At 39.8% G+C, this 24,734-nt stretch overlaps 1 protein-coding gene across 2 annotated transcripts in view; it reads right to left on the bottom strand.

Annotated features, from left to right (window-relative positions):
* The window catches only part of PRKG1 (protein kinase cGMP-dependent 1), a 1,351,832-nt gene that overhangs the window by 475,275 nt on the left and 851,823 nt on the right, over nucleotides 1-24,734 (bottom strand). For both annotated transcript variants that reach the window (XM_062214515.1, XM_062214514.1), the window contains exon 4: nucleotides 7,034-7,139. In XM_062214515.1, the coding sequence (XP_062070499.1) occupies nucleotides 7,034-7,139 (106 nt within the window). The remainder of the gene's footprint in view (nucleotides 1-7,033; nucleotides 7,140-24,734) is intronic.

Here is a 24,734-nt window from a genome sequence, read left to right as displayed (position 1 = left end):
ATATGTGACTTCTTTCTTTCATCTTTTCTTGTCAATTATAAGAGGAAAAGCTGGGCAAAGAGGAATCGTGATTTTTATTTTCTAGAAATGTGTTCTCAGCAAGTCAATTAGCTTGTATGGTTGCCTCTTACAAAATTTGTGCACAAAAGGTATAAACCTTGATTTCTTCAGGCTAAAGTACACAAGAGATACTCTTTAAACATCCAATAGTCCAATTTCTTAACAGAGGATCACAAGGAGCCGGCACTGTGGCACAGTAGGCTAACCCTCCGCCTGCGGTGCCAGCATCCCATACGGGCACTGGCTTGTGTCCCAGCTGCTCCTCTTCCAATACAGCTGTCTTCTTATGGCCTGGGATAGCAGTGGAAGATGGCCCAAGTGCTTGGGCCTCTGCACCCACATGGGAAACCCAGAAGCTCCTGCTTCAGATCCAGCCCCGCTTTGGCGATGGCAGCCATTTGGGGAGTGAACTAACAGATGAAGACCTTTCTGTCTATCCTTCTCGGTGTCTACAACTCTACCTCTTAATTACATAAGAAGATCATAAAACAGAGGCTGTAAAAGTATATAAAAGTGGTCCTGCTTACAGACCACTTGTGCTTGAGGAGCTTATGGACTTGAGGGCAAAGAAGACTCCAGCATGATGCATGCACGGCTTCAGAAGACACTGACGCTGAGCTGTAAGCCATTTAATGCCAATATTAGCAGTAATCAAGCCTCCCTTGACAGGTTGTGGATCTCCAAACTTCTGAAACTCCCTCTCGAACAGATGCAATTCTAAGACATTATCACTTACTGGATACATTGAAAGTGATTGCTTTATGCTCTTATTGAGCATTTATTTCTTAAAACAATCCAGGGAGAGTAGTCAAAGGGAGGAAAATACCACCGATGTTTCCAAGAAAGGCACTGCTATAAACACCAAAGAAAGCCAACTCACTGCTGAAATTTCCAGGCAGAGTAAATGCCATCATGATGAGCGGGGCAGAAATGTGCAGGAACTAATATCTGAGGACTCGGCATTTAGGCCGTATAGGGTAGAGTTTATCACTATCAGTTCGAAAGCTACAGCCACTACACCTAACTAGTTGTGTAACTTTAAGGCTTTGGCCTCTGTATCCTCATCTGTGAAATGGAAACGATGTTAATACTTATTTATGGGGTGCTGGTGTGAGTTAAAGAATGGTGGTTTCTAATATTTTCTCTTCTCTAAAAGATAACTTACATATATTATTATTCTTACATTAATAAGTTGCCAAACATTTATCATTTGAGTTCCTAGCTCCCCACTTGAGTCTGGGCCAGTCCCAGCCATTGCAAGAGCCACTGCAGATATCTGGAGGATGACCAGCAAGATAGAATAATACCTTTCTCTTTCTCCCTCTAAATCTCTCTGCCTTGCAAATTAACTTTTAAAACACTAATGAATTGGAAAATATTTATTTATATCATTTAAAATGTAATGTGAAAGAGCTAAAACTATTAATGTCCCCTCTTTCAACTCAGTAAACAAAAATCAGAAATACTTAATTATTTTCAGACTTACCGGGTTCTATATTCTGCCACAGCTGACACAGGTGGTATGTAACACCTTTATCACTCTTGAACATTGTCCATGCAAAAGGAGATGAGTCTCCTGGGATAATCTCTTCAGGAAGTAAATATGGAACACTTAAGAAAATAAAAGCTTCGCTAATCGGTGCTAAGAATGAGGAAGAAGACGATAGAGAAAGGTCTGGAGAGGTAGGCAGTAGCAAGGGCAGACAGGACTTTGAAGGCAAGTATAAAGACCTAGGCCTTCTCCTAGAAGTGATGGGAAACCATGGAAAGTTTCACACAGAATGGATGACATGAACATATGTGCCTGATTTAAACATTCTCCAATGGATAAATAAAAGTTTTTCTGAGGGTCAATAGAGTCCATTTAGTACCTTATATTCCAAAAAGCTCCAGCTGTGTGTCTGATTTGTCAGCAAAGCAAGTAATAAAAACCAGGATCAACATTACTATCAACATTATCATTATCTTCATCATCTGGGACCAACAGAAACTGGTTCCTGTAAGAACCACCCAGTGGTGACACGGCTATATTCTAATGCTCCTCTGGTACATAGGGCAAAGCCAACAGCAATGACAGAGAGTACACTCAGAGAAAAGCAACACTGGCAGTTATTTGGATGTTTCAGAATCCATCTTACAAACAACATTTTTCAATGGCCGATAATGATGGGAAATGCTGGCAACTGGCTGAACTGTTGCTGCACCTATAGCAATCAAGCCATGCTTAATAGCACTGCCCCTTGAGATTCGTTTTTTTGTATTTTTTAAAACATTTTTTTGCTACGCTTACATGGGAACATCTTTGTTTACATTAGAGAATGTAAAATACAGGCATAAAAGAGAAATGACTAAATAGGATTAAAGAGTTAGAATCATTGTTAGATATGTCATCCAACAGCAAACCACAAGACTGGAAATTACAAAATAGGTAAAAACATGGAAGCAAAATAAAATACAACTTTGACAGTAAAGAAAAATCCTCTCATACTAGCAGTATGTATGTGTGTATGCCTGGTGCCCTCATTTCTCCAGCCCTCCAAGCATATGTGATCAATCAAGAGAATGAGGAGGAAGAGTGGCACGAGGAGATGAGCAGTGACACAAGATCACTTTTCTTTTAGTCTGCTACAGTCTCTGAAATTCCCCAATTTGGATGGCATTTGGATGTACAATAAAGACATCTACTAAGAAGAATTATGGCGATCTGCATTATCATTTGCTATAATTATAATTTTCTGGTAGCACCACAATTTTTATCACTTTAAATATTTCATACAATTATGATATCCAGAACAGAAAAAAAATCAGATGGAAGTTTGTTTAGCAAAATAGAAAAATATCCTCCCTTCACAGATTGCTATAGACTATGATCAAGTATTAAATCTATATTTTTGTAATATTAGGTAAGTAAATGAAGTCTTCAAAGACTAAGAGGAATGACTTGATTATACGAAACTTTTAAGTTGCATATGAAGTAAAAATACAGCAACATTTTAAAAAATGAATAAATGAATAGGGAAATACAATGTGAAGTTGTTGTAGAAAAATTAAAGTAATTTTGGTCTTCCAAGTTTTTGACATGCTTCATTATTTCCTTTGGAGATATTTTGTCATCTCTTAGTAACTTTGAAAAATATATGATACCAAGAATTGCTAACCTAAGTTGAGTATCTAAAAGGTAATTTATAAAAGTAAAGTTGATGGGGCCGGTGCTGTGGGCGCAGTGGGTTAACGCCCTGACCTGAAGCGCCAGCATCCCATATGGGCGCTGGTTCTAGTCCTGGCTGCTCCACTTCCGATTCAGCTCTCTGCTATGGCCTGGGAAAGCAGTGGAAGATGGCCCAAGTCCTTGGGCCCCTGCACCAGCATGGGAGACCCGGAGGAAGCTCCTGGTTCCTGGCTTCAGATCAGCGTAGCTCCAGCCGTTGTGGCCATTTGGGGAGTGAACCAGTGGATGGAAGACCTCCCTCTCTCTCTCTCTCTCTCTCTGACTCTCCGCTCTCTGTGTAACTCTGACTTTCAAATAAATAAATCTTAAAAAAAAAAAAAAGTAAAGTTGATGCTTTGAGATGCAATGATTTTTAACAGCCCTTATCTCAACTGTTGAGAGACAGTGTTTTCTTTTTCTTCATACTACTCATTCAACTCTTTACTTAGTGCAGTGTTAATCTTTTGAGTACAAAGTTAACTGAAAATAGAACTTTGTAAAAAGTAAGAATAGGAATAAGAGAAGGAGGAAGGAGAAGGGTAGGAGCACGAGTGGGAGGGAGGTTAGAAAGTATCACTATATTCCTGAATCTGTATATATGAAATATATACAAGGTGTGTATAATTTAATTTAACAACAACAACAACAAAACCACATAGTTTACCTAGCATCTTGAAGGAAGACCGTGATTTATACTTTTAGCCCCATCAGTTTATAACTTCTGTAGGAGCATACGGTTGTGATGGGCTCAGGAACTTATATACTGGTACTGCATTGATGGTCCCACAAACCACCCTTCTACAAAGCCTTCTACAAATAACATGAGTTATTTGCTTAAGGATGATACCAAGATGGTTAAGAAATGATCCTCTTTCTGAAGAGTTTATAGTGCAGGAGTAGTCAAAAATCTTAGCAGTCAAATTACTTAATTTCTTTATGAGGAAGAGAGATAACCAGACACACTTAAAATACAGACAAAACTCCCAACTGCCAGTTCATTCCCCATATGCCTGCAATAGCTGGGACCTCAAGGAGCTGAAGCCAGAATCTGGGAACTGAATCCAGGTCTTCCATGTGCCGGGACCTTATTACTTGAGCTATTACCTGCTGCTTCCAGGTGATCTGCACTGGCCAAAAGGTGGGATCAGGAGCCAAAGCCGAGTTGCAAATCCAGGCACCCCAAAATGGGACAGGGGCATCTTAAGTAATAGGTCAAGGACCGGTGCTGAGGCATAGCAGGTAAAGCTACCGCCTGCAGTGCCAGCATCCAATGTGGGCCCTGGTTTGTGGCCCAGATGCTCCACTTCTGATCCAGCTCCATGCTATAGCCTGGGAAAGCAAGAGAAAATGGACCAAATCCTCAGGACCTGGAAGAAGCTCCTGGCTCCTGGCTTCAAATCGGCTCAGCTCTGGCCTTCATAGCCATCTAGGAAGTATACCAGTCCATGGAAGACCTTTATCTCTCTGCCTCTAACTCTGCCTTTCAAATAAGTAAGTAAATCTTTAAAAAAAAAAAAAAAGTCGTAGGTCAAATGCCTGCATCAGCAATCAAATTATAATAAAACAAAGTAGACTAAACAACAACAAAAATCCCACAGGTACACATGAAGCTCCAGAGGATGAAGAGGTTATTTCTTGGAGGGAGGAGATCTCTACCCTTGGAAGAAGCAGCTTTTAGTTGGATTGTAAAAGCAGCATTTGAACATTGATGGTAAACAGGAAAGGCAAAAATGCGTGTAGTAAATGGAAAAGCAGAGAGAATGAATGCATGGGCACATGGAATCGCTTAATTTGTGTGGGGTGAGAAGAAACCAGGCTGAAAAATCTGGCTGGCTTCAGTTATAGGAGTGCTTTGAATGTCCAGCCAACAAACCTATAAATAATTCAAAAGGAACTGTGCACCACTGAAGGGTTGTAGAGAACCAGTTATGCACAATTGTAATTTAGGAAGATTAAAGCCAGCCTCTGGCGATACTGGGCATTGTACACCCGCTCTGGTCTCCAAAACCCAGTCCGACAATCACAGACACTATCAATTTGATGTTGTATGGAGTGGCCAGATGGAAAGTGACATCAAGGTCAATGCCTGCTTCCTTTTTATCAAGTAGTTACGATCTACCTGTTCCACTGACCAACAAGAAATGTTCACTCACTCTCAAGGAGTCACTCACTCTCAAGTCAATTTTTAGACTAGGTAACACAAACTAAGATGAGAATACCAAAAAGATACACCTGCAAGTGTTACCCAAGAAAAACTACATCCAGAACACACACACACACACACAGGTAGACGTCTCCATCTTCTAAAATACTGCCACTAGAAAAAGTTCCTGTTAGGGTCATTTGAGGTAGCACTGGTACTCAGTGCGTTTTCTTGTGAAAATAAACTTAGAAAAGGCCAACTGTGTTTGTATGCCTGGTGCCTTCAAAAGTGCCCAGCACTAAAGTGTATGAGACAACAATGGCTTTGCTTACCACTTGGAATCTTTTTCAGGATATCATCAGCATAAATCAATAACTCACTTGAATATTCATTCATTCTCTCATAATACCTCTGCATATATACATACACATGATTATGTGAGTATAACTCCCCTTGGGCACTCATGTATGAATATATGGCACCAAAATTATTTAATTTCCTTGCAAAGTGTATCAAACTCAAATTTGAAATTTACATTTCTACCTCTTCTAAATGTTTTATGTAATCACATTGAGAAAAAAAGAAAAGTCCCAGTCACATAAAATTTTAATATATAATTTACATTAAATTAGAATGGTATCATCTTTCATAGGAATGTAATGAAAAGATTTTATATGAAAAAACCCAAGATGAAGCAGAAACCAAATAATACACAAGTAATGAATATTCAAACTACATCTTAATGATATTCTATACATCTCTGTTAATATGTATCTCTAAAACAACATGTGCTCACTGAATAAAACCCTTAAAAACTTACAAAAATGTGATTTTGACTTTTTTGCTCCATTGTAACTATTTCTTCATCAAGAGTAAAAATGAAACAAGCATAATATTCTAGCTTCTGGCTTTAGTTCACATAATCTCTTCATCACTAATTACTGATTGTTTTTTTAAAAAATTACACAAAATGAATACTTTATAAAGTGTCACCAGAATCGTCAATATCCTTTGCAATAACATATTTCCTTTAAAATAAATTCATTTCAGTGCATATCAGTACACTTGTAAGTAATCAAAAGCTGTTTTTTATTCTATTTTTTATCCTAAATTGAGTTACTATGATAATATATAATACCAAGGAGAAAGAGATTCTATATTCCAGAACTGCAACATAAAATGCATTTGAGATGTTAAACTCAGGATTAATGATGATAAACTTATCCTTGGAACCTTCCCATCTTTGCCATTTGACTTTCACGTGGAAAGTCACCCAACAGTTGACTCAGACTTCCATAGGTCAGTTGAGAACAGGTGTCATAACCATGTCAAACAATAGTCAGAGATGAACTCAACACTCTATCTTATTCAAGCCAATTCTTACTTATTTGCAATACTCTATTAGAGAATTCTGAATGCCTGAACACGTGATGAAACTCTGCACTCGGATTTAAACACCTATAAAAATTGGTATCAGAGAGCTGGAGAAGCTAATTTGCTCTTGTACTACTACATATTCAGAGAATGACAAAGAGGTAAAAAATCTTCACCGTGCTGTACTTGAGGTGATAGGGCTGGACAGGCTACCAACACTCTCAGAAAGGAGAAAGCGAGCACCCTACCTTTTTAAAAATTCCATATACTCGGTATGCTTGATGAGTCCCGTCCGCATCATTATCGTCTGGAAACATTGTCGATCAATGGCCCACAGTTTCACGTTTACAAGAGCTAGAGGAAAAGGAAAACAAACAGGGCAAAATTAATTAAAGAATCTCAACTGTGAACAACATCCTGCAAAAGAGACGTGTTATTCATGAGAGGTTTGGAAATTATTAACCTTTCTCACACGTTTAAAGCTGATATAATAATGTTATTCTATTTCATTAAAAACAGTGTGGATGCTTACAGGCAAATCTAGTTCATCATTTTCTCTACTAGTGTCACTGCCTACTAGGAAGGTTTCTGTTGCCCATGTGTCCCTAAGGGATCAGAGTGCCTAAGCACATGTTGAAAGGATTTAGTCATTCAAATTATGAAGAAAATGGCATGGAGGGACACTGAGGCTGACAGGAACTAAAACTCCTTGGTAATTATAGAGTTATATGACTCATATAACTGCATTTTAATTGTAAAAATACACATTAAAAACAACATTAAGATTTAGGGGGAGTTTTCCAATAATTGTATAATAACCATTATACAATACTTTCTATACAAAGCTTACTTCACAAATTATAATCTGTGCCCAAAATTGCAACATGGAAGTTCTATTAGAAATTTTAGTTAAATTTTAATTTCTACCCTCCCACATCCTTATATTTGACTATGTGTAATCAGGTGTTGAAGTCAAAAACTACAGAACTGCATTATTTGAGCTATTAAGTACAGAGCTAACAAAAAAAGTTTAATTTTTAAAAAATGGCAGATGCTTTAGTATATAACAGAATAATAAATCAAGATAAACTTAGGTTTTATAAGATAAGCATAATTTAATTCTTTGTAATTTAATTTTTGTGATGGGTTTATGAGAGGTTTCTTATTCCCTTTACACACACACATACACACACACACGAATGTATATAAAATGTCTTCATATTCTAATACAAAATATTTTAAGAGTAGAGAAAAGGTGTGTAGGTTGTTGAATATGGCTGCTGTATGGGACCAGCACATAGTTTAATGAGCCAAACATGGAAACATTGAAAGATGCCTTTCTTTCTTCTTCTTGGTTCTCAGACTGAGCCCAGTGAATTCAAGAGTTCATGACTGAGGATGACAGGGAGAAAATATTACCAATACAATGTGTGTGTGTGTGTGTGTGTGTCCTGATTGGAGAGGGTAGAGGGAACACACTAAGTAAAAGGAATATTGTATCACAGTGAAACCTACATTTGAATCATAGACAAGTAATTATTCTTTGCAAAATTGTTGGAGGCTAACAAAATAGAATCATATTTCTTCCTTGGCTAGTTCTTCACTAGGGAAAAAACACTCAGTTAAGTGGCAAAGGAACGAAATAGCAAAAAGTGGTGTTCACATGGCTTCATTCTAAATAGCCTTTTAAAAATCACATTTCTTCAGACATAAAGCTGTCATAGGTATTCTTCAGCCATATTCTAGTTCCTCTGCTGACTTCAGGTTCTTTTCCAGAATGCCCATGACTTGACACAAATCCTAAGATTGGATGAGATAGCCACAGAGGACTGGGAAAATCAGGAAAAAATTTCTAAGAAATAGAACTGGAGTGGGACCTTGAAAAGTAGCAAAAGTTGAACCAGATGAGAGATGCATAAGGGGGAACTGGACAGGTAAATTAATTGAAAAAGAACACAGCTGAGAATGATCTCAGGGATCCAGGCAGGAGTCTCCCTTCCCACTAGAAATTAGCTTTTCATTCAATAACCAATAGGTACTTTTGTTGATAAACGAAATTTATTACATGAAATTCAGCTATAAAAACACCTACACAAGAATGTAAGCCTAGGTGCTTTCTATGGTTGCATTAAAGTATACTGCCTGAATTTGAGATCATCACTGTATTTAAAGATGACTGTTAAGCAGTCATTCCCAGAATTTAATAATTTCATTTCATTTTTTTGGTTTCTACTTGCATGGGCTATTGACTATCTCTAAGCAAAACTTCGTTCCAGATAATAGCACTACATGATAATGAACATGGCTTGATGAGATTGCAAACTTGTACATGACCTTGGGCAAGATGTCAAAACTTTTTATGTTCAACCAATGTACATATTAGCCAACTCAGCACTTCACAGGTGGGTGAGCATGACTAATCATCACCCTGCATTCTTATTAAAAACATGGCATATTCGACTTGTGAATAACATCTTGCTTCTTAAAGAGACTGCTGGAGTCTAAGTCTGTTGTTTCCAGAACTTCAAGAGACCCTTAAAAAAAGAAAAGAAAGTCTCCTCACGTACTTTTGATCTTAAATGGCCTAGTAATCTTTGTTAGGAATAGCACTTCTCAAATAAAATCCCAGTGATTTCCATGATAACTGTTGTTGAACATTTACAGCTGAAGGGCATAAAGCAGAGACAGTGTTCAGAAGGGAATGTTCTCTTCTGTTCAAGTGTGCATCTAAAATTCTTTGCTGGAACATACCTCATTTTTTCAGGTTCAGGTTGCATTCCTACTCAGTGGAAAACAGAAACTCCCATTACTGGCAGATCTGTGGCACAAGTGTGGTGGAATAAGAAAGCCATGCCACGATGGCTGCTGGCAACAGAGCCTGCCTGGCAACAGGCTGTGATTGGATGGCTTCGGAAACCACATGGTAACGGAGCCCGCATGGCAATAGGCTGTGATTGGATGGCTTTGGAAACTACATGGCAACAGAGCCTGCCTGGCAACAGGCTGTGATTGGATGGCTTTGGAAACTGCCTGGCAACAGGCTGTAATTGGTTAGGGCATAAACTGCCCCTTGACTGGATTGGCTGCCTTGGCTATACATGCTGCTGTACCAACTGAAATAAATGAGTCTGAGAGCTGCTTGCCTCTGGCCTGCTTTCACTCTACTCCTGGGGTCTGTGTGGTGACTCCATGCCTCTTGCCTCCACCACGCTCTTCCTCACAGAATGAATCCACAGCAACACACAAGTATACTGAGAACACCTTCAACAGCAAACAGCTTTCATTTAGGAGATTATAGAGGAAGAAGCCACAAAACATGATTCTGGATTTGGCTTATTTTTTTTTAACATCATAAATATCTGTATCCAATTCAAATTCTCAAAGAATATTGAGAAAGCATATGTAAGTTTAAAGTTCTTACAGACTCAAGTATTTACTCAGTCCTATTTAACACAAATATGGCAGACACTGACCCTACAAATAAGGGATGGAAACAAACTTATATGCCCTACCCTGTGAACACGAGATTTAGTTCAAAAATCAATAAGCTACTGTCCATGCCATACCTGGAGTGTGGTCTGTTTTTGTAGTCTACTAGCTAAGGGAAGGTTTTGTGTTTTTACAAGTTGAAAATTTTTAATGTAGCATATTTTTGACATTTAAGAATTACATGGAACAAATTTCAGCATCCACAAATAAATTCCAATGTCCATAGAAGTCTTATTGGAACACAGCCATGCCCATTCATTTATATACTGTCTCCGGATGAACTAATTACAAAAGAGACAACATGGACAATAAAGCCTAAAATATTTCCTATTATCTCGGCCTTTATAGAAAGTACTTGCTTACCCATGGTCTAGTGTAATAAAAAAAAAATCAAGGGATAATTGCTACCATGGGGAAAATTTCTGGAGCTGTGAATTCACAGAAAAAGCAATACTCACTATCTGCAGAGGGGAGGCACTGGCTTGAAGAAGGCTTTACAGAAAGCCATTAGCTCAGCAAGGGTTTTTTTTTTTCTACCTGGTGTTGTAGACTGAATGCTTTTGTTCCTCCCAAATCATGAGATGAAGTTGTAACCCCATAGACGATGGTGTTGGGAGGCGGGACCCTTGGGAGGTAATGATCTTTAGATGAAGTCATACAATGGTGTCCACGTTACATGAGTAGTGTCTTTATAAGAGGAGGAAGGTAAATGAGTCAACTCCTTTCTGTACATATGCACCAAAGAAAAGCCATGTGAGGACCTCACCAGGACAAGAGGTATCATCCAGAACCTGACCATGATGGCACTCTGATCTTAGAGTTCTGGCCTACAAAACCAAGAAATTTGTTCCTCTGGCACCCAGCATCTTACGTGGCCTATTTGATATAAAATCCTGGTTTCCACAGAGCCCCAAGAAGTATGCAGATGGCACTCAAGGGATTCTTGAGTGTGAGGAGAAAAAAAACACCGCCTTTATTTTTACTACCCTATAGCTGAAATTTAGCATTTCTCTCCATTGTAAACATAAGCAACAAATCACACTTACAGTTTGTCTCCAAGAGAAACCATGGCTATTTTTGTATCACCCTACATTTGCTACAGATATCTCCAACACAATTTACAGTAATTACTACTTTGAAATTACAGGAATTACAAAATCTACCTTTGTATTTTTTTAAAGTTGCCAGGTTCATATTTTATTAAATATTCTATTAAAGTAAGTATTTTACAATACATTGAACTTAAGTGGTTTCCTTTATTATCCTGTATGTTATATGCTTTTAAAACATTAATTGTAGTGGAGTCCATATGCTTCACCAGACTGACTAAAAGGTTCACGGCAGGAGGAAGATTCAGCACTGCTCTAGGTCGGTGTTGTGGCACAAGTAGAGCTGCTGCCTACAGAGCCAGCGTGCCCTATGGCTGGTGCTTCAAGTCCCAGCTGCTCTACTTGCAATCCAGCTCCCTGCTAGCAGCCTGGGAAAAGTAGCAGAGGATGGCCCAAGTACCTGGGTCCCTGCCACCCATGTGGGAAACCTAGAAGAAGCTCCTGGCTTTGGCCTGGCCCAGTCCTGCCATTGTGGCCATTTTAAGTGAACCAGCAGATGGAAGACTTCTCCCTTCCCCACTTCCTCCCTTCCCCCTCCTCTATCTCCTCCTAACTTTCAAACAAATAAATCTAGAAAAAAGAAATAGGTTGGTGAAGGAAGTAGAGGGAAGGGTAAGGGCAGGGCTGATACTTAGCTGGTCTGAATCCACGGGGATGTGCCAAGTGTTAGAAAATCAAAATACTTCTAGCTATTTAATACACACTTTCCCAAGTTTCTCAGTTGTTTCTCAGGACCCCATATGATGTCCACAGTTCAGCAATGAAAGGGTTCACACTAAGCTAAACAGAAGCCTCCTGGACTCTGCTCCAGACAAAGCATGCCAAGGGAGCCGCTTCATACTTCTAATGCGACTCCACAGCCACCCCCAGCACTTAGCAGAAACAGAGATCTAGTCTGCAGGTATAAAGAAGACAAAGTGACTCTGGGGAGAGGCTGCAAGGTTGAGATCCTGGATAACTAGGAGGTAATCAGATGTGAAACTCAGGTGGAAAGGGAAGCACAGAAAGCAAAGGTTTTTGTACGCTTTGCTGCGAAGCTGGGACGAGATCCTGCTGTCAGTGAAGAGGGGCCCTGGAGGACTTAAAGCAGGCGATTCCCTTCAAAGAGAGTAGACTGGTGGTAGTCTAATGGTGCACTGGAGGACAGGACCGGGGTGGAGAGATGAGGGGGAGAGAGAGATGGAGACAGAGAGTAGGTAGCAGCTGTTGCAATTATTTATCCCGGCTGGCATTCTCCAGCAATAGCCAGGAATTCAGAGGTGGCTGAATGTGAAAGGCAGCAGGGACTTTAAAGAGACAGCAAAGGTTAAGGAAAAACAACCTGACCTTAACACTCAACTCTCTAACCCAGACACAGGAGTAAAGTAATAGAGCTGCATAAAGAATGCTGTGTTTATATTGTTCAGAAGTATAAATGTCAATGTAGTTGTAAATAGTTGCTTTTTCTTAAAAGACATGATTTTATTTGAAAGGTAGAATTATAGAGACAAGGAGAGAGAGAGAAGGGAAGAGAGAGAGAGACAGACAAGGAGGGGTGGGGAGCAAAACAGAGTGATCAATCTTTTATCCACTGGTTCATTCCCTAAACAACCACAACGGTCAGGCCAAAGCCAGGAGACAGCAAATCCATCCAGGTCTCCCACGTGGACACAGGGGCCCAGGGCCCAGGGCCATCCTCTGCTGCTTTCTCAGGCACATTAGCAGGGAGGTGGATGGGAAGTGGAACAGCTGTGACTCGAACCAGCGCCCATATGGGATGCCAGAGTCACAGGCAGAGACTTAGCCTGCTACTCCCATTGCCAGCTACAAAAATAACCTTTTTAAAGAGAACTGGGGCCAGCGCTATGGCGTAGTGGATAAAGCTGCTCCACTGCCAATCTAGCTCTCTGCTACAGCCTGGGAAAGCAGAAGACGGCCCAGGTCCTTGGCCTCCTGCACACACATGAGAGACTCCTAAGAAGCTTCTGGCTCCTGGCTTTGGATCGGCACAGCTCCGGCTGTTGCGGCCATTTGGGGAGTGAACCAGTGGATGGAAGACTGGAAAACTTCACTCTCTCTGCCTCTGCCTCTCTGTAACTCTGCCTGTAAATAAATCCTTAAAAAAAAGGAGAACCATGTACATCCTAAATTGATTTGTGGTGAGCCAAATGAGCTCTTTTCTTCTTCATTATAAATAGAAAACTACATTTGCCAACTATTTTCTCATACTTTTAAATCATCCTCACTGTAAAAAAAAAAAATTATCTTAACAGCATTCTGGACTCACTTGATTCAACAGATATTTACACTCTAGAAATAAATTGCCAAGTTGCTGTAAATCCTTGAACAAACACTTTAACACTCAGCTTTGGGCTTGTTAAAGAGGACAAGTAAATTTTACATTTTGGGGACAATTTCTCCTCTAATAAAAGTCAATCAAGATGGTACACAAATGGCCAGTCAGAACATGAAACAATGCTCAACATCCCTCAACATTATGAAAATGCAAATCAAAACCACAATGAGATTATACTTCACGGCCACTAGTATAGCTATTATTTAAAAATACAGAAAATAAGTGTAGTAAGGATTTGGAAATACTGGAACCCCTGTGTGAAACAGAACAGTGCAGCTACTATGGAAAATGGTATGGTGGTTTCTCAAAAAAAATTAAACATAGAATTAACATATGGTCCAGCAATTCTACTTATCGGTATATGCCCCAAATAAATGAAAGCCAAGACCTGAGCAGGTGTTTGCACAGCAATATCTGGTAGTACTCACAACAGCTGAGAGCTTGATACAATTTAAACGCCCTTTAAGGGAGGAACAGATAGGAAAGGGAATATAATTCCTATACCTACCACAACATGTATAAACATTGTTCTTTGTGAAATAAGCCATATACATAGGGACAATTATTCAACTACACTGAACTGAGGTACCTCGAAGAACCAAACTCATAAAGATCAAAGTAGACTCACTGTTACCAGGGGCAGAGGAAGGGAGAAGAGGACGTTATTGTTTAAGAGAGTCTCAGGTTGGGAGGATGAAAACCTAATACAGAGAGACAGTGACCATGGTTGCCCAACAGTGTCAATGTACTTCATGCCAATGAATTGTACACTTCAAAACAGCCTGTCTTAGGCTATGCATTTTACCATAAAAAAAGAAAAAATTGACAATATGGATTGATTTCATATTTTCCTTTGTTTTGGTTTTCCATGAGCCTCACATCCGTATGTATAAAACAAGTCTCAGATACCTAGTGTATCCAAGGCACAGCTCATGAGCAGGCTCTGTGGCAGATCCCTCTTCGTCCCCAGCTTCTCTTCTGCCTCGAGCCAGCCCTTTCCCTTCAAGTTACAACATGCTGATCCCATACCATTGCCAACCTATGATAATTTCCTACACACTGATCCTCTATAACTCCCAAACTTTCTCGCAAGGCCCAGATCAAAGATATTTGTGTCAGTCAGTTTTTGTCAGAGAAATAGAACCAGTAAGATGTAAGTAGATATGTAAGGAAATTTATTATGGGAATTAGCTCATAAAATTTGGAAGCCAAAAAACAAATAACCAATAAAATATAAATAAATCCAAGAAGTGTGACTTTATCCCTCTTCTGCCTTTTGTTATATCTGCTCTTTCAGTGGATTAAATGACACCTGCTGTCATTGGTGAGAGTGGATCTTCCTCACTCAGTCTACTGATTGAAAAGCTACCCCTGGCCGGCGCTGCAGCTCACTAGGCTAATCCTCTGCCTGTGGCACCGGCACACTGGGTTCTAATCCCGGTCGGGGTGCCGGATTCTGTCCTGGTTGCCCCTCTTCCAGGCCAGCTCTCTGCTATGGCCCAGGAGTGCAGTGGAAGATGGCCTAAGTCCTTGGGCCCTGCACCCCATGGGAGACCAGGAGAAGCACCTGGCTCCTGCCTTGGGATCAGTGCGGTGTGCAGGCCACAGCGGCCATTGGAAGGTGAACCAACGGCAAAGGAAGACCTTTCTATCTGTCTCTCTCTCTCTCTCTCACTGTCCACTCTGCCTGTCAAAAAAAAAAAAAAAAAAAAGAAGGAAAAGAAAAGCTACCCCCTTTAATTATACTATTCAGGAATCATATTTTACCAAGTATCTTGATATCCCTTATCCCAGTAACACTGACAAAAAATTAAGCATAATAGCATCTTTTAAATACTATTTTCACTTGGCAGGTAGAACTTCTTGCAAGCTTATTTATATTCTTCTCATGCTTGACTTTTAAATCTACACCATCCAAAATAATAGCTGAAGCCACATGTGACTATTGAGCACTTGAAACAAGGCTAGTGTGGACTGATACAATGCATAAATTACATAACAGACTCAGAAGACAGAATGAAAAGAGTTTGTTAACCTCTTATGAGTAATCTTAGACTGGTTACAGGGTAAAATAATTTGGATATAGCAGATTAAATAAAAATATTCCAGGGGCTGGCACTGTGATACAGTGGGTTAAGCTGCTACCTGTAATGCTATCATCCCATAGTGGAGTCCTGGCAACTTAAATTCCAATCCAGCTCCCTGCTAACATACCTGGGAAAGCAGTGGAAGATGGAAGTGCTTGGGTCCCTGCCACCCACATGGGAGACCCAGAGAAGTTCAATGCTCCTAGCTTCAGCCTGTCCTCAGATCTGGCCATTAATGTCATCTGGGGAATGAATGAGCAAATAAAAGATCTCTCTCTCTCTCTCTCTCTCTTTCTCATTCTGCTTTTCAACTAAATAAATCTTCTTTTTAAGAATTCTGAAAAAATTTTCTTCAGTTTTAAACACATGGCCAAATAGTATAAAGTTATATTTATTGCTCATAATTTTAAATATCAGTGCTATTCAAAAACAGTATACATATATATTCCTGTCTTTGCTGTATCATTCTCTTATTTGCTGGAAAGGCAAAAAGTAAGAATACATCAAATGTATCCTGAATTGAAGTATGTGCGTATGCCTAAATACTGAAGTGTGTATCTGTCTCAATAAAAACCTATATTCTTATACTTCACTAAGAAATCACCACAGATCCCTATCATCCTTTTGAGGAGAACACTGGTTTTCCAAACTTCTCTCCCCAACACTACTTGAGTCTTCTGACAAGGATGCCAAAGTATTTTATTTTTTCCTCAAGTCAACTCCTATTTTTCAGGAACATTTTCAGATAGTATTTGGGTTTCCTTTAATATTTTTGCTGATTGTCATTAGTTTATTATCCTCCCTCTCCTTCGACATTAAAGAATCAGCTTATTCTATAACAGCCCTAAATATGCACCCAAAGAATTCCAAAAGTTTTATCCCGCCCTGCCTTCCATGATGTGCGAATCATCTGTGATCACTCCAAGGCTTCGGGAGACAGAGTCAGAGGTCTAGAAGAGAACTTCAGGGGCTCCATTGAGTCCACAACCCCTTTCCAGCATCACTAAGGCATATGTTAGCCTTAAGCAAAATCCCAATTGCCAGAATTTTCTGCGACAAATGCTTCCGATTTAGAAAAAGCATCTGCTGTTAGCTATTCATCTGGAACACACCATGTCTCCATGATGCAAATTGCTTCTCTGTTGGTTGGGAGGGTATGCTTTAACCTTTCTTGCCTACAAAAGTACATCTTAATGATCTATGTGATATGAAGGGAATGAGTTGTAAAATTAGAAATTACAGGTAAGAATCATCATTATAGATGTAAAAATAGAAAACTTGGCCAGTGCCATGGCTTACTAGGCTAATCCTCCACCTGTGGCACCGGCACCCCAGGTTCTAGTCCCGGTTGGGGCGCTGGATTCTGTCCCGGTTGCCCCTCTTCCAGGCCAGCTTTCTGCTGTGGCCCAGGTGTGCAGTGGAAGATGGCCCAGGTCCTTTGGCCCTGCACCCACATGGGAGACCAGGAGAAGCACCTGGCTCCTGGCTTCGGATCTGCGCAGCGCGCCGGCCGTGGGACCACTTGCGGGGTGAAACAATGGAAAAAGGAAGACCTTTCTCTCTGTCTCTAACTCTGCCTGTCAAAAAAATAAATAAATAAATATAGAAAACTCACCCACGGTGTCATGGTATTATATATTTGAAAGGGTTTGGGGTAGTTGATTGTTCTGTAATGCAGTAGACAGAAATGAAATAGTTGCTGTTCTAAATTCTGCTCAACTTTCTATCTTGCACCATTTAACTTGTAAAGGCCAAGTGGCAACTTTTCAAAATTAAAAAATGACCAAGACAATGATCTTAAAATGTAAATTTACTTTAAAATATTAAGGATTCTGGAAGGACGAAGTGGATGGTGATCTATTTTAGAACAAAGATAACTATTTTTGTATGTTTGAATATTTACATTATGACAGGAATGTTGTATCTGGTTTATTAGTATCTGTTTATTATACAGGAGACAGACACTTCACCAAGTTTGTAAAAATGGAATTAATGGAGCTGGCACTGTGCAGCAGCAGGTTAAGCTGCTGCCTGCAGTGCTGGCATTCCATACAGGTAACAGTTCAAGTCTTGGCTCATCCACTTTTAATCCAGCTGCCTGCTAACACACCTGGGAAAGCAACAGAAGATGGCCAAAGTGCTTAAGCCCCGGCAATCATGAGGAAGACCTGGATGAAGCTCCTGGCTCCTGGCTTTGGCCTGGCCCAGCTCTGGACATTGCAGCCATTTGGGGAGTAAACCAGAGGATGGAAGATCGATCGATCTCTCTCTCTCTCTCCCTCTCTCTGCCTCTTCCTCCCTCTAACTCAGCCTTACAAGTGAATAAATAAATCCTTTAAAATGGAATTTAAAGTATTTTGGTGCAAAATTTTAAAACTCATGTATAGTTTTCTTACTAGGCATTTTCAATGAATCCATGAGTTATCCTTACCCTCTTTCTACAATATAGCAACTCTCTAAAGGCTAACTTTTTGCCCAAGTCACACATATAATTAGAGTCAATTCCATTGTGACTCAAAGCCTGGTTCTCTTCACTAATATTTGCTTCTTAACACGGGTTTAAAATTCTGCTTCCCTTCATTTTTGGCCTATATTACCATCCTACTCATTTTTTACAACATGCTCAGAGACCACAGGAATAAATAATATAAATTTGACAGCAATCATTGAGGTGGGGAGGATTTCTCTGAATTAAAGCACAGTGGCTTGGAAATTTTACCCCAAATTTTTAATGTAATGGGAAGCTTCAAAGCTATTTTATACCCAAGGCAGGCTCCTCCTGGCCTTCTACCTTTTACCCCTTGTCTCTCTTTTGACAGTCAACACTGGTTCACACCTGGGAGGCTCACATCCCCCAACCAGAGTCACCAAAAGGGCCCTCCTCTCTTTTTTATGTATATAACTTTATTGAAAACATTTTATGTGGAGATATACCACTCTGATGAACTGGAAAATTCAATTCCATGTAGATTCCCATTTTCCAAGTGGATCTATAGATTCTAATGAGTTCCATTATGATCTCAGAGGGGATTTTATTGGTGGAAGTTGAAGACAAGCTGATCCTAAAATTTATATGGAAGAGCAAGGGCCAAGAATAGATCTTAGTGGGTCATTCTCTAAGGGAAGGGAACAGAGGTAGCTAAGAAGATCCATGGAACTAAAGAGAAAACTTAATCACGGCATATTCAGTGGATCAATGTATACTGCAGGGAAAAGGAATGGCCCACAGCCAAACACAATAATTGATACATCTCAGAAACAAAACAGGAAGTAAAAAGGCATGTCACCAGAGTGTACACTCTGTATGAGTCCATTTGTAGAAAACACATAAACACGCAAAAGTGATACAAACCTATGTCAGAAAAGCAAAGCAAGGGAACACCTAGCACATGACAGTGTCCTCCCACCAGCGAGGGCTCAGAGGAGACCCTGCAGGAAATGGTAACTTTCCCAAATGGGTTGGGGGTGTGTGTTTTACAAATAATTTTGCACCTCCCAACCATGTAATGAAAATCATGACGATACCCTGGAGTGTGAGGGGTGACTGGGAGGAGGAGTCAGGGCAAGTCTGCCAATGCTGACGTGTAGCACCAAGTACAGGGCATACCAAGTCCCCAACATCATTAAAAAATAGTGGACTAACCAACCACCTTGACAGCTTCATCCTCTCGGGCATGCCCAGAGCCTGCAACAAAGGCTCTTCAGGCATGTTTGGCCTTAAGATTAAGCCAAGAGTTAGGACACCCATGTGCCATACTGTAGTGTCTGGGTTCAAGTCAGGTCATAGGAGTGCTGGCCCCAAGCCCACTCCCAGGTGGTCTGGCCCCACAGCAACAGCATCCTGTGGAAGAGCAGCCCGGCCACACACAGCCGTGTCCCCACCACGCTGTCCTCTCGGTTTCTTTCACTGAAAGCCACCTAAAGAAGCATTGTGCTTCACTTTAAAGGATCCATTTTTTTTGCACTAACTCCCAATTGAATTGAAATAGTCATTTTTAAAAAATGTATTTGAAAGGCAGAAAGACAAACACAGAGATAGGAAGCTTCTTCATTAAGCATTCATTCACTTCCCAAATTCTTGCAACTGCTGGGGCTGATCCACGGTGAAGCCAGGTGCCTAGAACTCAACCTGGGTCTCAGCTACCTGATCGTTACCTGCTGACCCCTCAGGGTGTGGATTCACAGGAAGCTGGAACTGGAAACATAGCTTGGACACAAATCCAAACATTTTGATATAAGGTGAAGAGCGTCCCCAGTGGCATCTTAACTGCTATACCAAATGCTCAGCCTGAAAAAGTTATTCTGAGAAGTCAAAGCCATGTGAACCTTCCCAAGTCTGGCTGATGACAATCACCAAAGACAGCAAGGACAGATGTGTGGGATGACTCAGGTGTGCCAGAGAAAACCACTCATCCAGAACCATAATCATGCCTCTCCCTTCTTGTTGGCTTGAAGCCCGATGGCATCAAAATGCAAGTGCCAGCTAGCAATGGGTTCTAGGTATATAAAACAGAAGTATGGAAGCAGGTGTCCCAGTTTCTCCCTCATAGTCCTTGTTCACAATACATTGTATTGTCATATCCATTGAACCAAAATTAAGTTACTTGGTAAATTGTGTATACTTAATTCTATTAAAAAAAAAAAACTGGTATCAGAGACTGAGGATTGGCTTACTAAGACAGAAATGTAGGAATGAGAAAATGAAGAAAGAAACTGAATCTTAGGTCATCTAAAATGACCCTGGCATGACACAAAGATCAAGAAGGAAGAAGGAATTTACTTCTAAGGATATATGTGGGTTTTTGCATAACTCAGAACAAATTAGGGACAAGATAAGTCAACAGGTTCACAGATAAAAGTGAGTCACAAAGACTGAAATTTTCGAAGTCCTGTCCTGTGAAGAATAGTAAAGATCACATAATTACTGAGTACTGTAACAAAATAATCAGCTAAAAAAATCATGCTATTCAATCAGTCCAGCAAGATTCATCTTCCCAAAGCATTATTCTAATCTACTCCACCCACAAAACACTCCACAGCTCCCTGCTGTCATAAATAAAGCCAATCTATTCATCCTTACATTTATTCCACATTTCCAGCTTCAAGAGCTTTCCAGCTTCATCTCCCATACTTCCATACACGTATCTTGTATTGCAGCCAAATTCAAAAACCATTTTATCCATGAGGACATCGTAGTTCACCTCAACTCAAATTTTTTTCTCTTTAAATGTCTAGAATCTCCTATGTCCCGCTCAGGACTTTTATCACCTGCTTCACAGTAATTCGTGCACTTGAGTTCTATCAGGCACCATATTCTATTCTGAGTCCTAAGATGTTTTCATGGGATTCATGAGTTTTTCTGGGTAAATACATGACTAGGTTATCAAGGGGAAATGCTGTCTGAAACCGATGAAAAAACTGAGGATAGTTAGCCTGGATAAGAGGAAGGAGAAACTCAGTATCTACACTGAAATATTTGAAGTGTATTAGCCTCAAGTCAATTTCGTGGAGACGTTTATAAGAGAATTGAGGGTTAGCCAGACATCAGGAGTCGGGAGGCATTTCTTACATTCTACAAGCATTACTGAGCTCTACAACGTGCCCAGAACTACACTAGGACCCAGTGACACAAAGATAAACAAGGACTAGACTTCCTCTCTGGTAATCTACAGAACAACTTGTTTTGCTTTTCATACTCTGTTTACACATTCATTTATTTCATTAATTCATAAGTTAAAAACCTCTAATTGTTCAATCTCAAGCTAAATTTGAACAAGTAATCCAAACTCATATCTTGCTGCTTCCTGTCTTTATTTCTTTTGGATCCCTAATCTTTAAATTTGTATATACAGTTTTCACTGAGACACCATTGTCTTATTTAAGCACACAAATAACTGGGTTAAAACTCAATTTCTGACTTGCCAAGGACAGCACTAAGACCAGTAATAAGACTGTATAGGTTGGTAACTTTGACTCAATTGAAAGACAAAAAGAGTTTAACCATGGCTATTTAAGATTCGTTTATTCATTTTAAAGATTTAGAGAGAGGGAGGGACGCAGAGAGGGAGAGAGATCTTTTATTCACTGGTTCACTCCCCAAGTGGTTGCAATGGTCAGGGCAGAACCAGACTGAAGCCAGGAGCTTTCATCCAGGTCACCCAAATGGATGGCAAGGACCCAAGCAATTAAGCCATCTTCCACTGCTTTTCCTAGGCCATTAGCATGGAATATGTTTGGAAGTAGAACAGCTGGGACACAACCAGGCACCCATATGGGATGGTGACATTGCAGGCAGCGGCTTTTGCTATGCCACAATGCTGGCCCCCATAGCTATATCTTGTGCTAACCCACCATAGAAAATATTCAAGAGGACTAGCTGACAAAATGATAGAGGAAAAGATTATGGAATTGGATCAGAAATGGAACCGAATCGTTGCCAAGGGCCCTGAAACCATAATTTAGAGTAGCTGCAGTATTTGTGCAGAGATATGAGGCAAAGATCTACATGGCTGAGTATAGAGTTATTGTGAGGTAATATCCTTCTGGTGTAGAGCATCGTTATCAAAAGGCTGATGGTTTAAGAGACAGACTAAGCCAGAGGTCAAACATTAAGGGAAAAATGATGACATTTGTCAACTTTAATAAAGGAAATGAGGCTTCAGTCAATGCTATCACAAAGTTAAAGACTTGAGAGATTCCAAAGAAATTGAGGAGGGAGACGGCATGCCTCAGTGAACAGTAATTTGGAATTTGGCCTGTGTGGGCATTTTACCTTCATTGACTTGGGGGTGTGTGACCTTGGCTATTAATTTAAGCTTTCATCCGTCTTTTCTAGGAGGTGAAAATAACAAGGTATATCTCATAAAACTGTTGTCAGAAATGAAAGGAGTAACTTATGGAAGATATTCAGTGTGGTACCTGGCACCTATAATATGAGGGTACTCAAAAATGTTCTTGGAAAATGGAATTAACAACAAGTTTGTTTCACTGCAAAAAGTTACGAAATCCAAGCACAGGGATCTTCAAAACTTTCATGGAAAATACATGCTATGACCAAACTGTGCATGGTTTTCAAAATCTGGTTGCACTGGAATAAGCTTATCTTTTAGATCCATTTTTTCGTGAACTTTATGCCAACCCTTCATATTAGTTCATCCATCACTGTACTTCAATGGTGCAACTCCAAGAATACAGAAAACAGAACAAATGAGCACTAACCTAGAGAGTAGTGACAATGAATGCAAAGACATTAACAAATAAAGAGTTAAGTTGAGAGTAGTCTTGGAATTGGTTCATGGAGAATAAAAGGATGCACTCTGGTGAACCACACCTACGTTTAGGAAGGGTGGGAGATTACAAGGGAAAGTTAAGACTAAGAATCACTGATAATGTATTGAAATGTGGCAAGTCCAGTCAATCAGCTTAAGCAACACAGTTCTTTTAAAAAAAGAGCTTGATCTTTGGGTTCCCAATACTCGGCACTTAATAAAGGCTCAATAAATATTTGCTAAATGAATAACTCATATATATTCCTCATATAGTTCTATTAGGTATAAAATGTTTTACAACTCTTCATTTCAGGATAACCTCATTCTCTTATAAGCACACCCTATATAATTTAATAGATGGCAACCCCCCAGGAAAGTTCCATAATCAAAAATTACTAAACAGATGGGTTTTTTTATTCTTTAGGAAAGGAAATAGGGGATGGTAATCACTGACTTTGATGAGGTATTTTCAATGGTCTCTCCAACACTTAAGAAGGGCTCAACTCAGTGAGGCTTGAGTTATGTCACATTTAAGGCCTCAATGCTAAGTTTCATCTGTGACAATGTCCTGGGATGGATTTTGCTGGCAGCTCTCTTACACTGACACCATTTCCTGCAGGTTGGACCATTTTGAACAGTGTGCCGAATTCAAAAATCTCAGCATATGTTTGGTAAATGTCACTGCACATCTGTGCATAACAACAGATTTTTCTTGAAATTCATTAAGGAAATGGGTATTACATCTGTAAGTCCTTTTGTCAGCTGGACTGGCTGCATCCCTAAATACTACACCAAGATGTTGAAAACATATGCTTATGTATTTGCTGAAATTCAAGGGAACAACTCAAAAAAGGCATACTAACAACTTTTCTTTACAAGTTGAACTATATTACTGTAGCTCAGAAATGTTCTAGTTTATTGTCCCAAAAGAAGTGTTTCCCTTTTCCTAGTCAGTTCTTATGTCATACTGATTCTCTTTCTGCAAATGGTGTTATTTATGCCAGAAGCCATATATCTGATGTATTCTTAATCTTTATTTCTTGAAGGGAAAATGAAGCCTTAAGATTATGTCTATCAGCTCCCTATCGTACCTCCCCTGCAGACCTCACTGTTGATATGTCGTACAAGTTTCCATTTTTGCTCTTACCCCTACATCACCTCTGTTCATTGCCACCCTAAGGCTAGGCTCAACAGTCCTAATTTATGAAACCTTCCAAGTCCTCACATAAAGATGGAAACCTTTGCTCCCATCTGGGTCCCATTAAAAATGTACATGACAAGGATGGTTAAGAGAAAACAGATGCAATACTACTTGGCACTTATTTTCTAGGCACTACTAGACTTTGAAATAGAAATGTCCCTTTTTGGCCCATCTCCTCTTCAGTAAATTATTATATGTAATTCTCTAACTTTGGCAGAATTCTTTAAAAAAAAAAAAAAACACCAGGAAGTGGATTTCTCTAACAGTCTTCTCCACTGGCAGATGACATCAAGAAATGTCAAGTGAGCTCAGCTGTTTTACATTTTCAAAATTGTCTGCTTTTGGCACAATTTGAGAATGCCATTTTCCTTCTTGTGATTTTTCTCATCTGAAGATGCACAGTGTTGCAAGAAAATTGATCATTTGAAAACAATTAGAGAAATGAGCTTCAATTGACATG

This window comes from Lepus europaeus, chromosome 17, assembly GCF_033115175.1.
Source record: "Lepus europaeus isolate LE1 chromosome 17, mLepTim1.pri, whole genome shotgun sequence".
Lineage (NCBI taxonomy): Eukaryota > Metazoa > Chordata > Mammalia > Lagomorpha > Leporidae > Lepus > Lepus europaeus.
The sequence above is the reverse complement of the archived record's forward strand: the minus strand, read 5'-3'. Positions and strand labels throughout refer to the sequence as shown.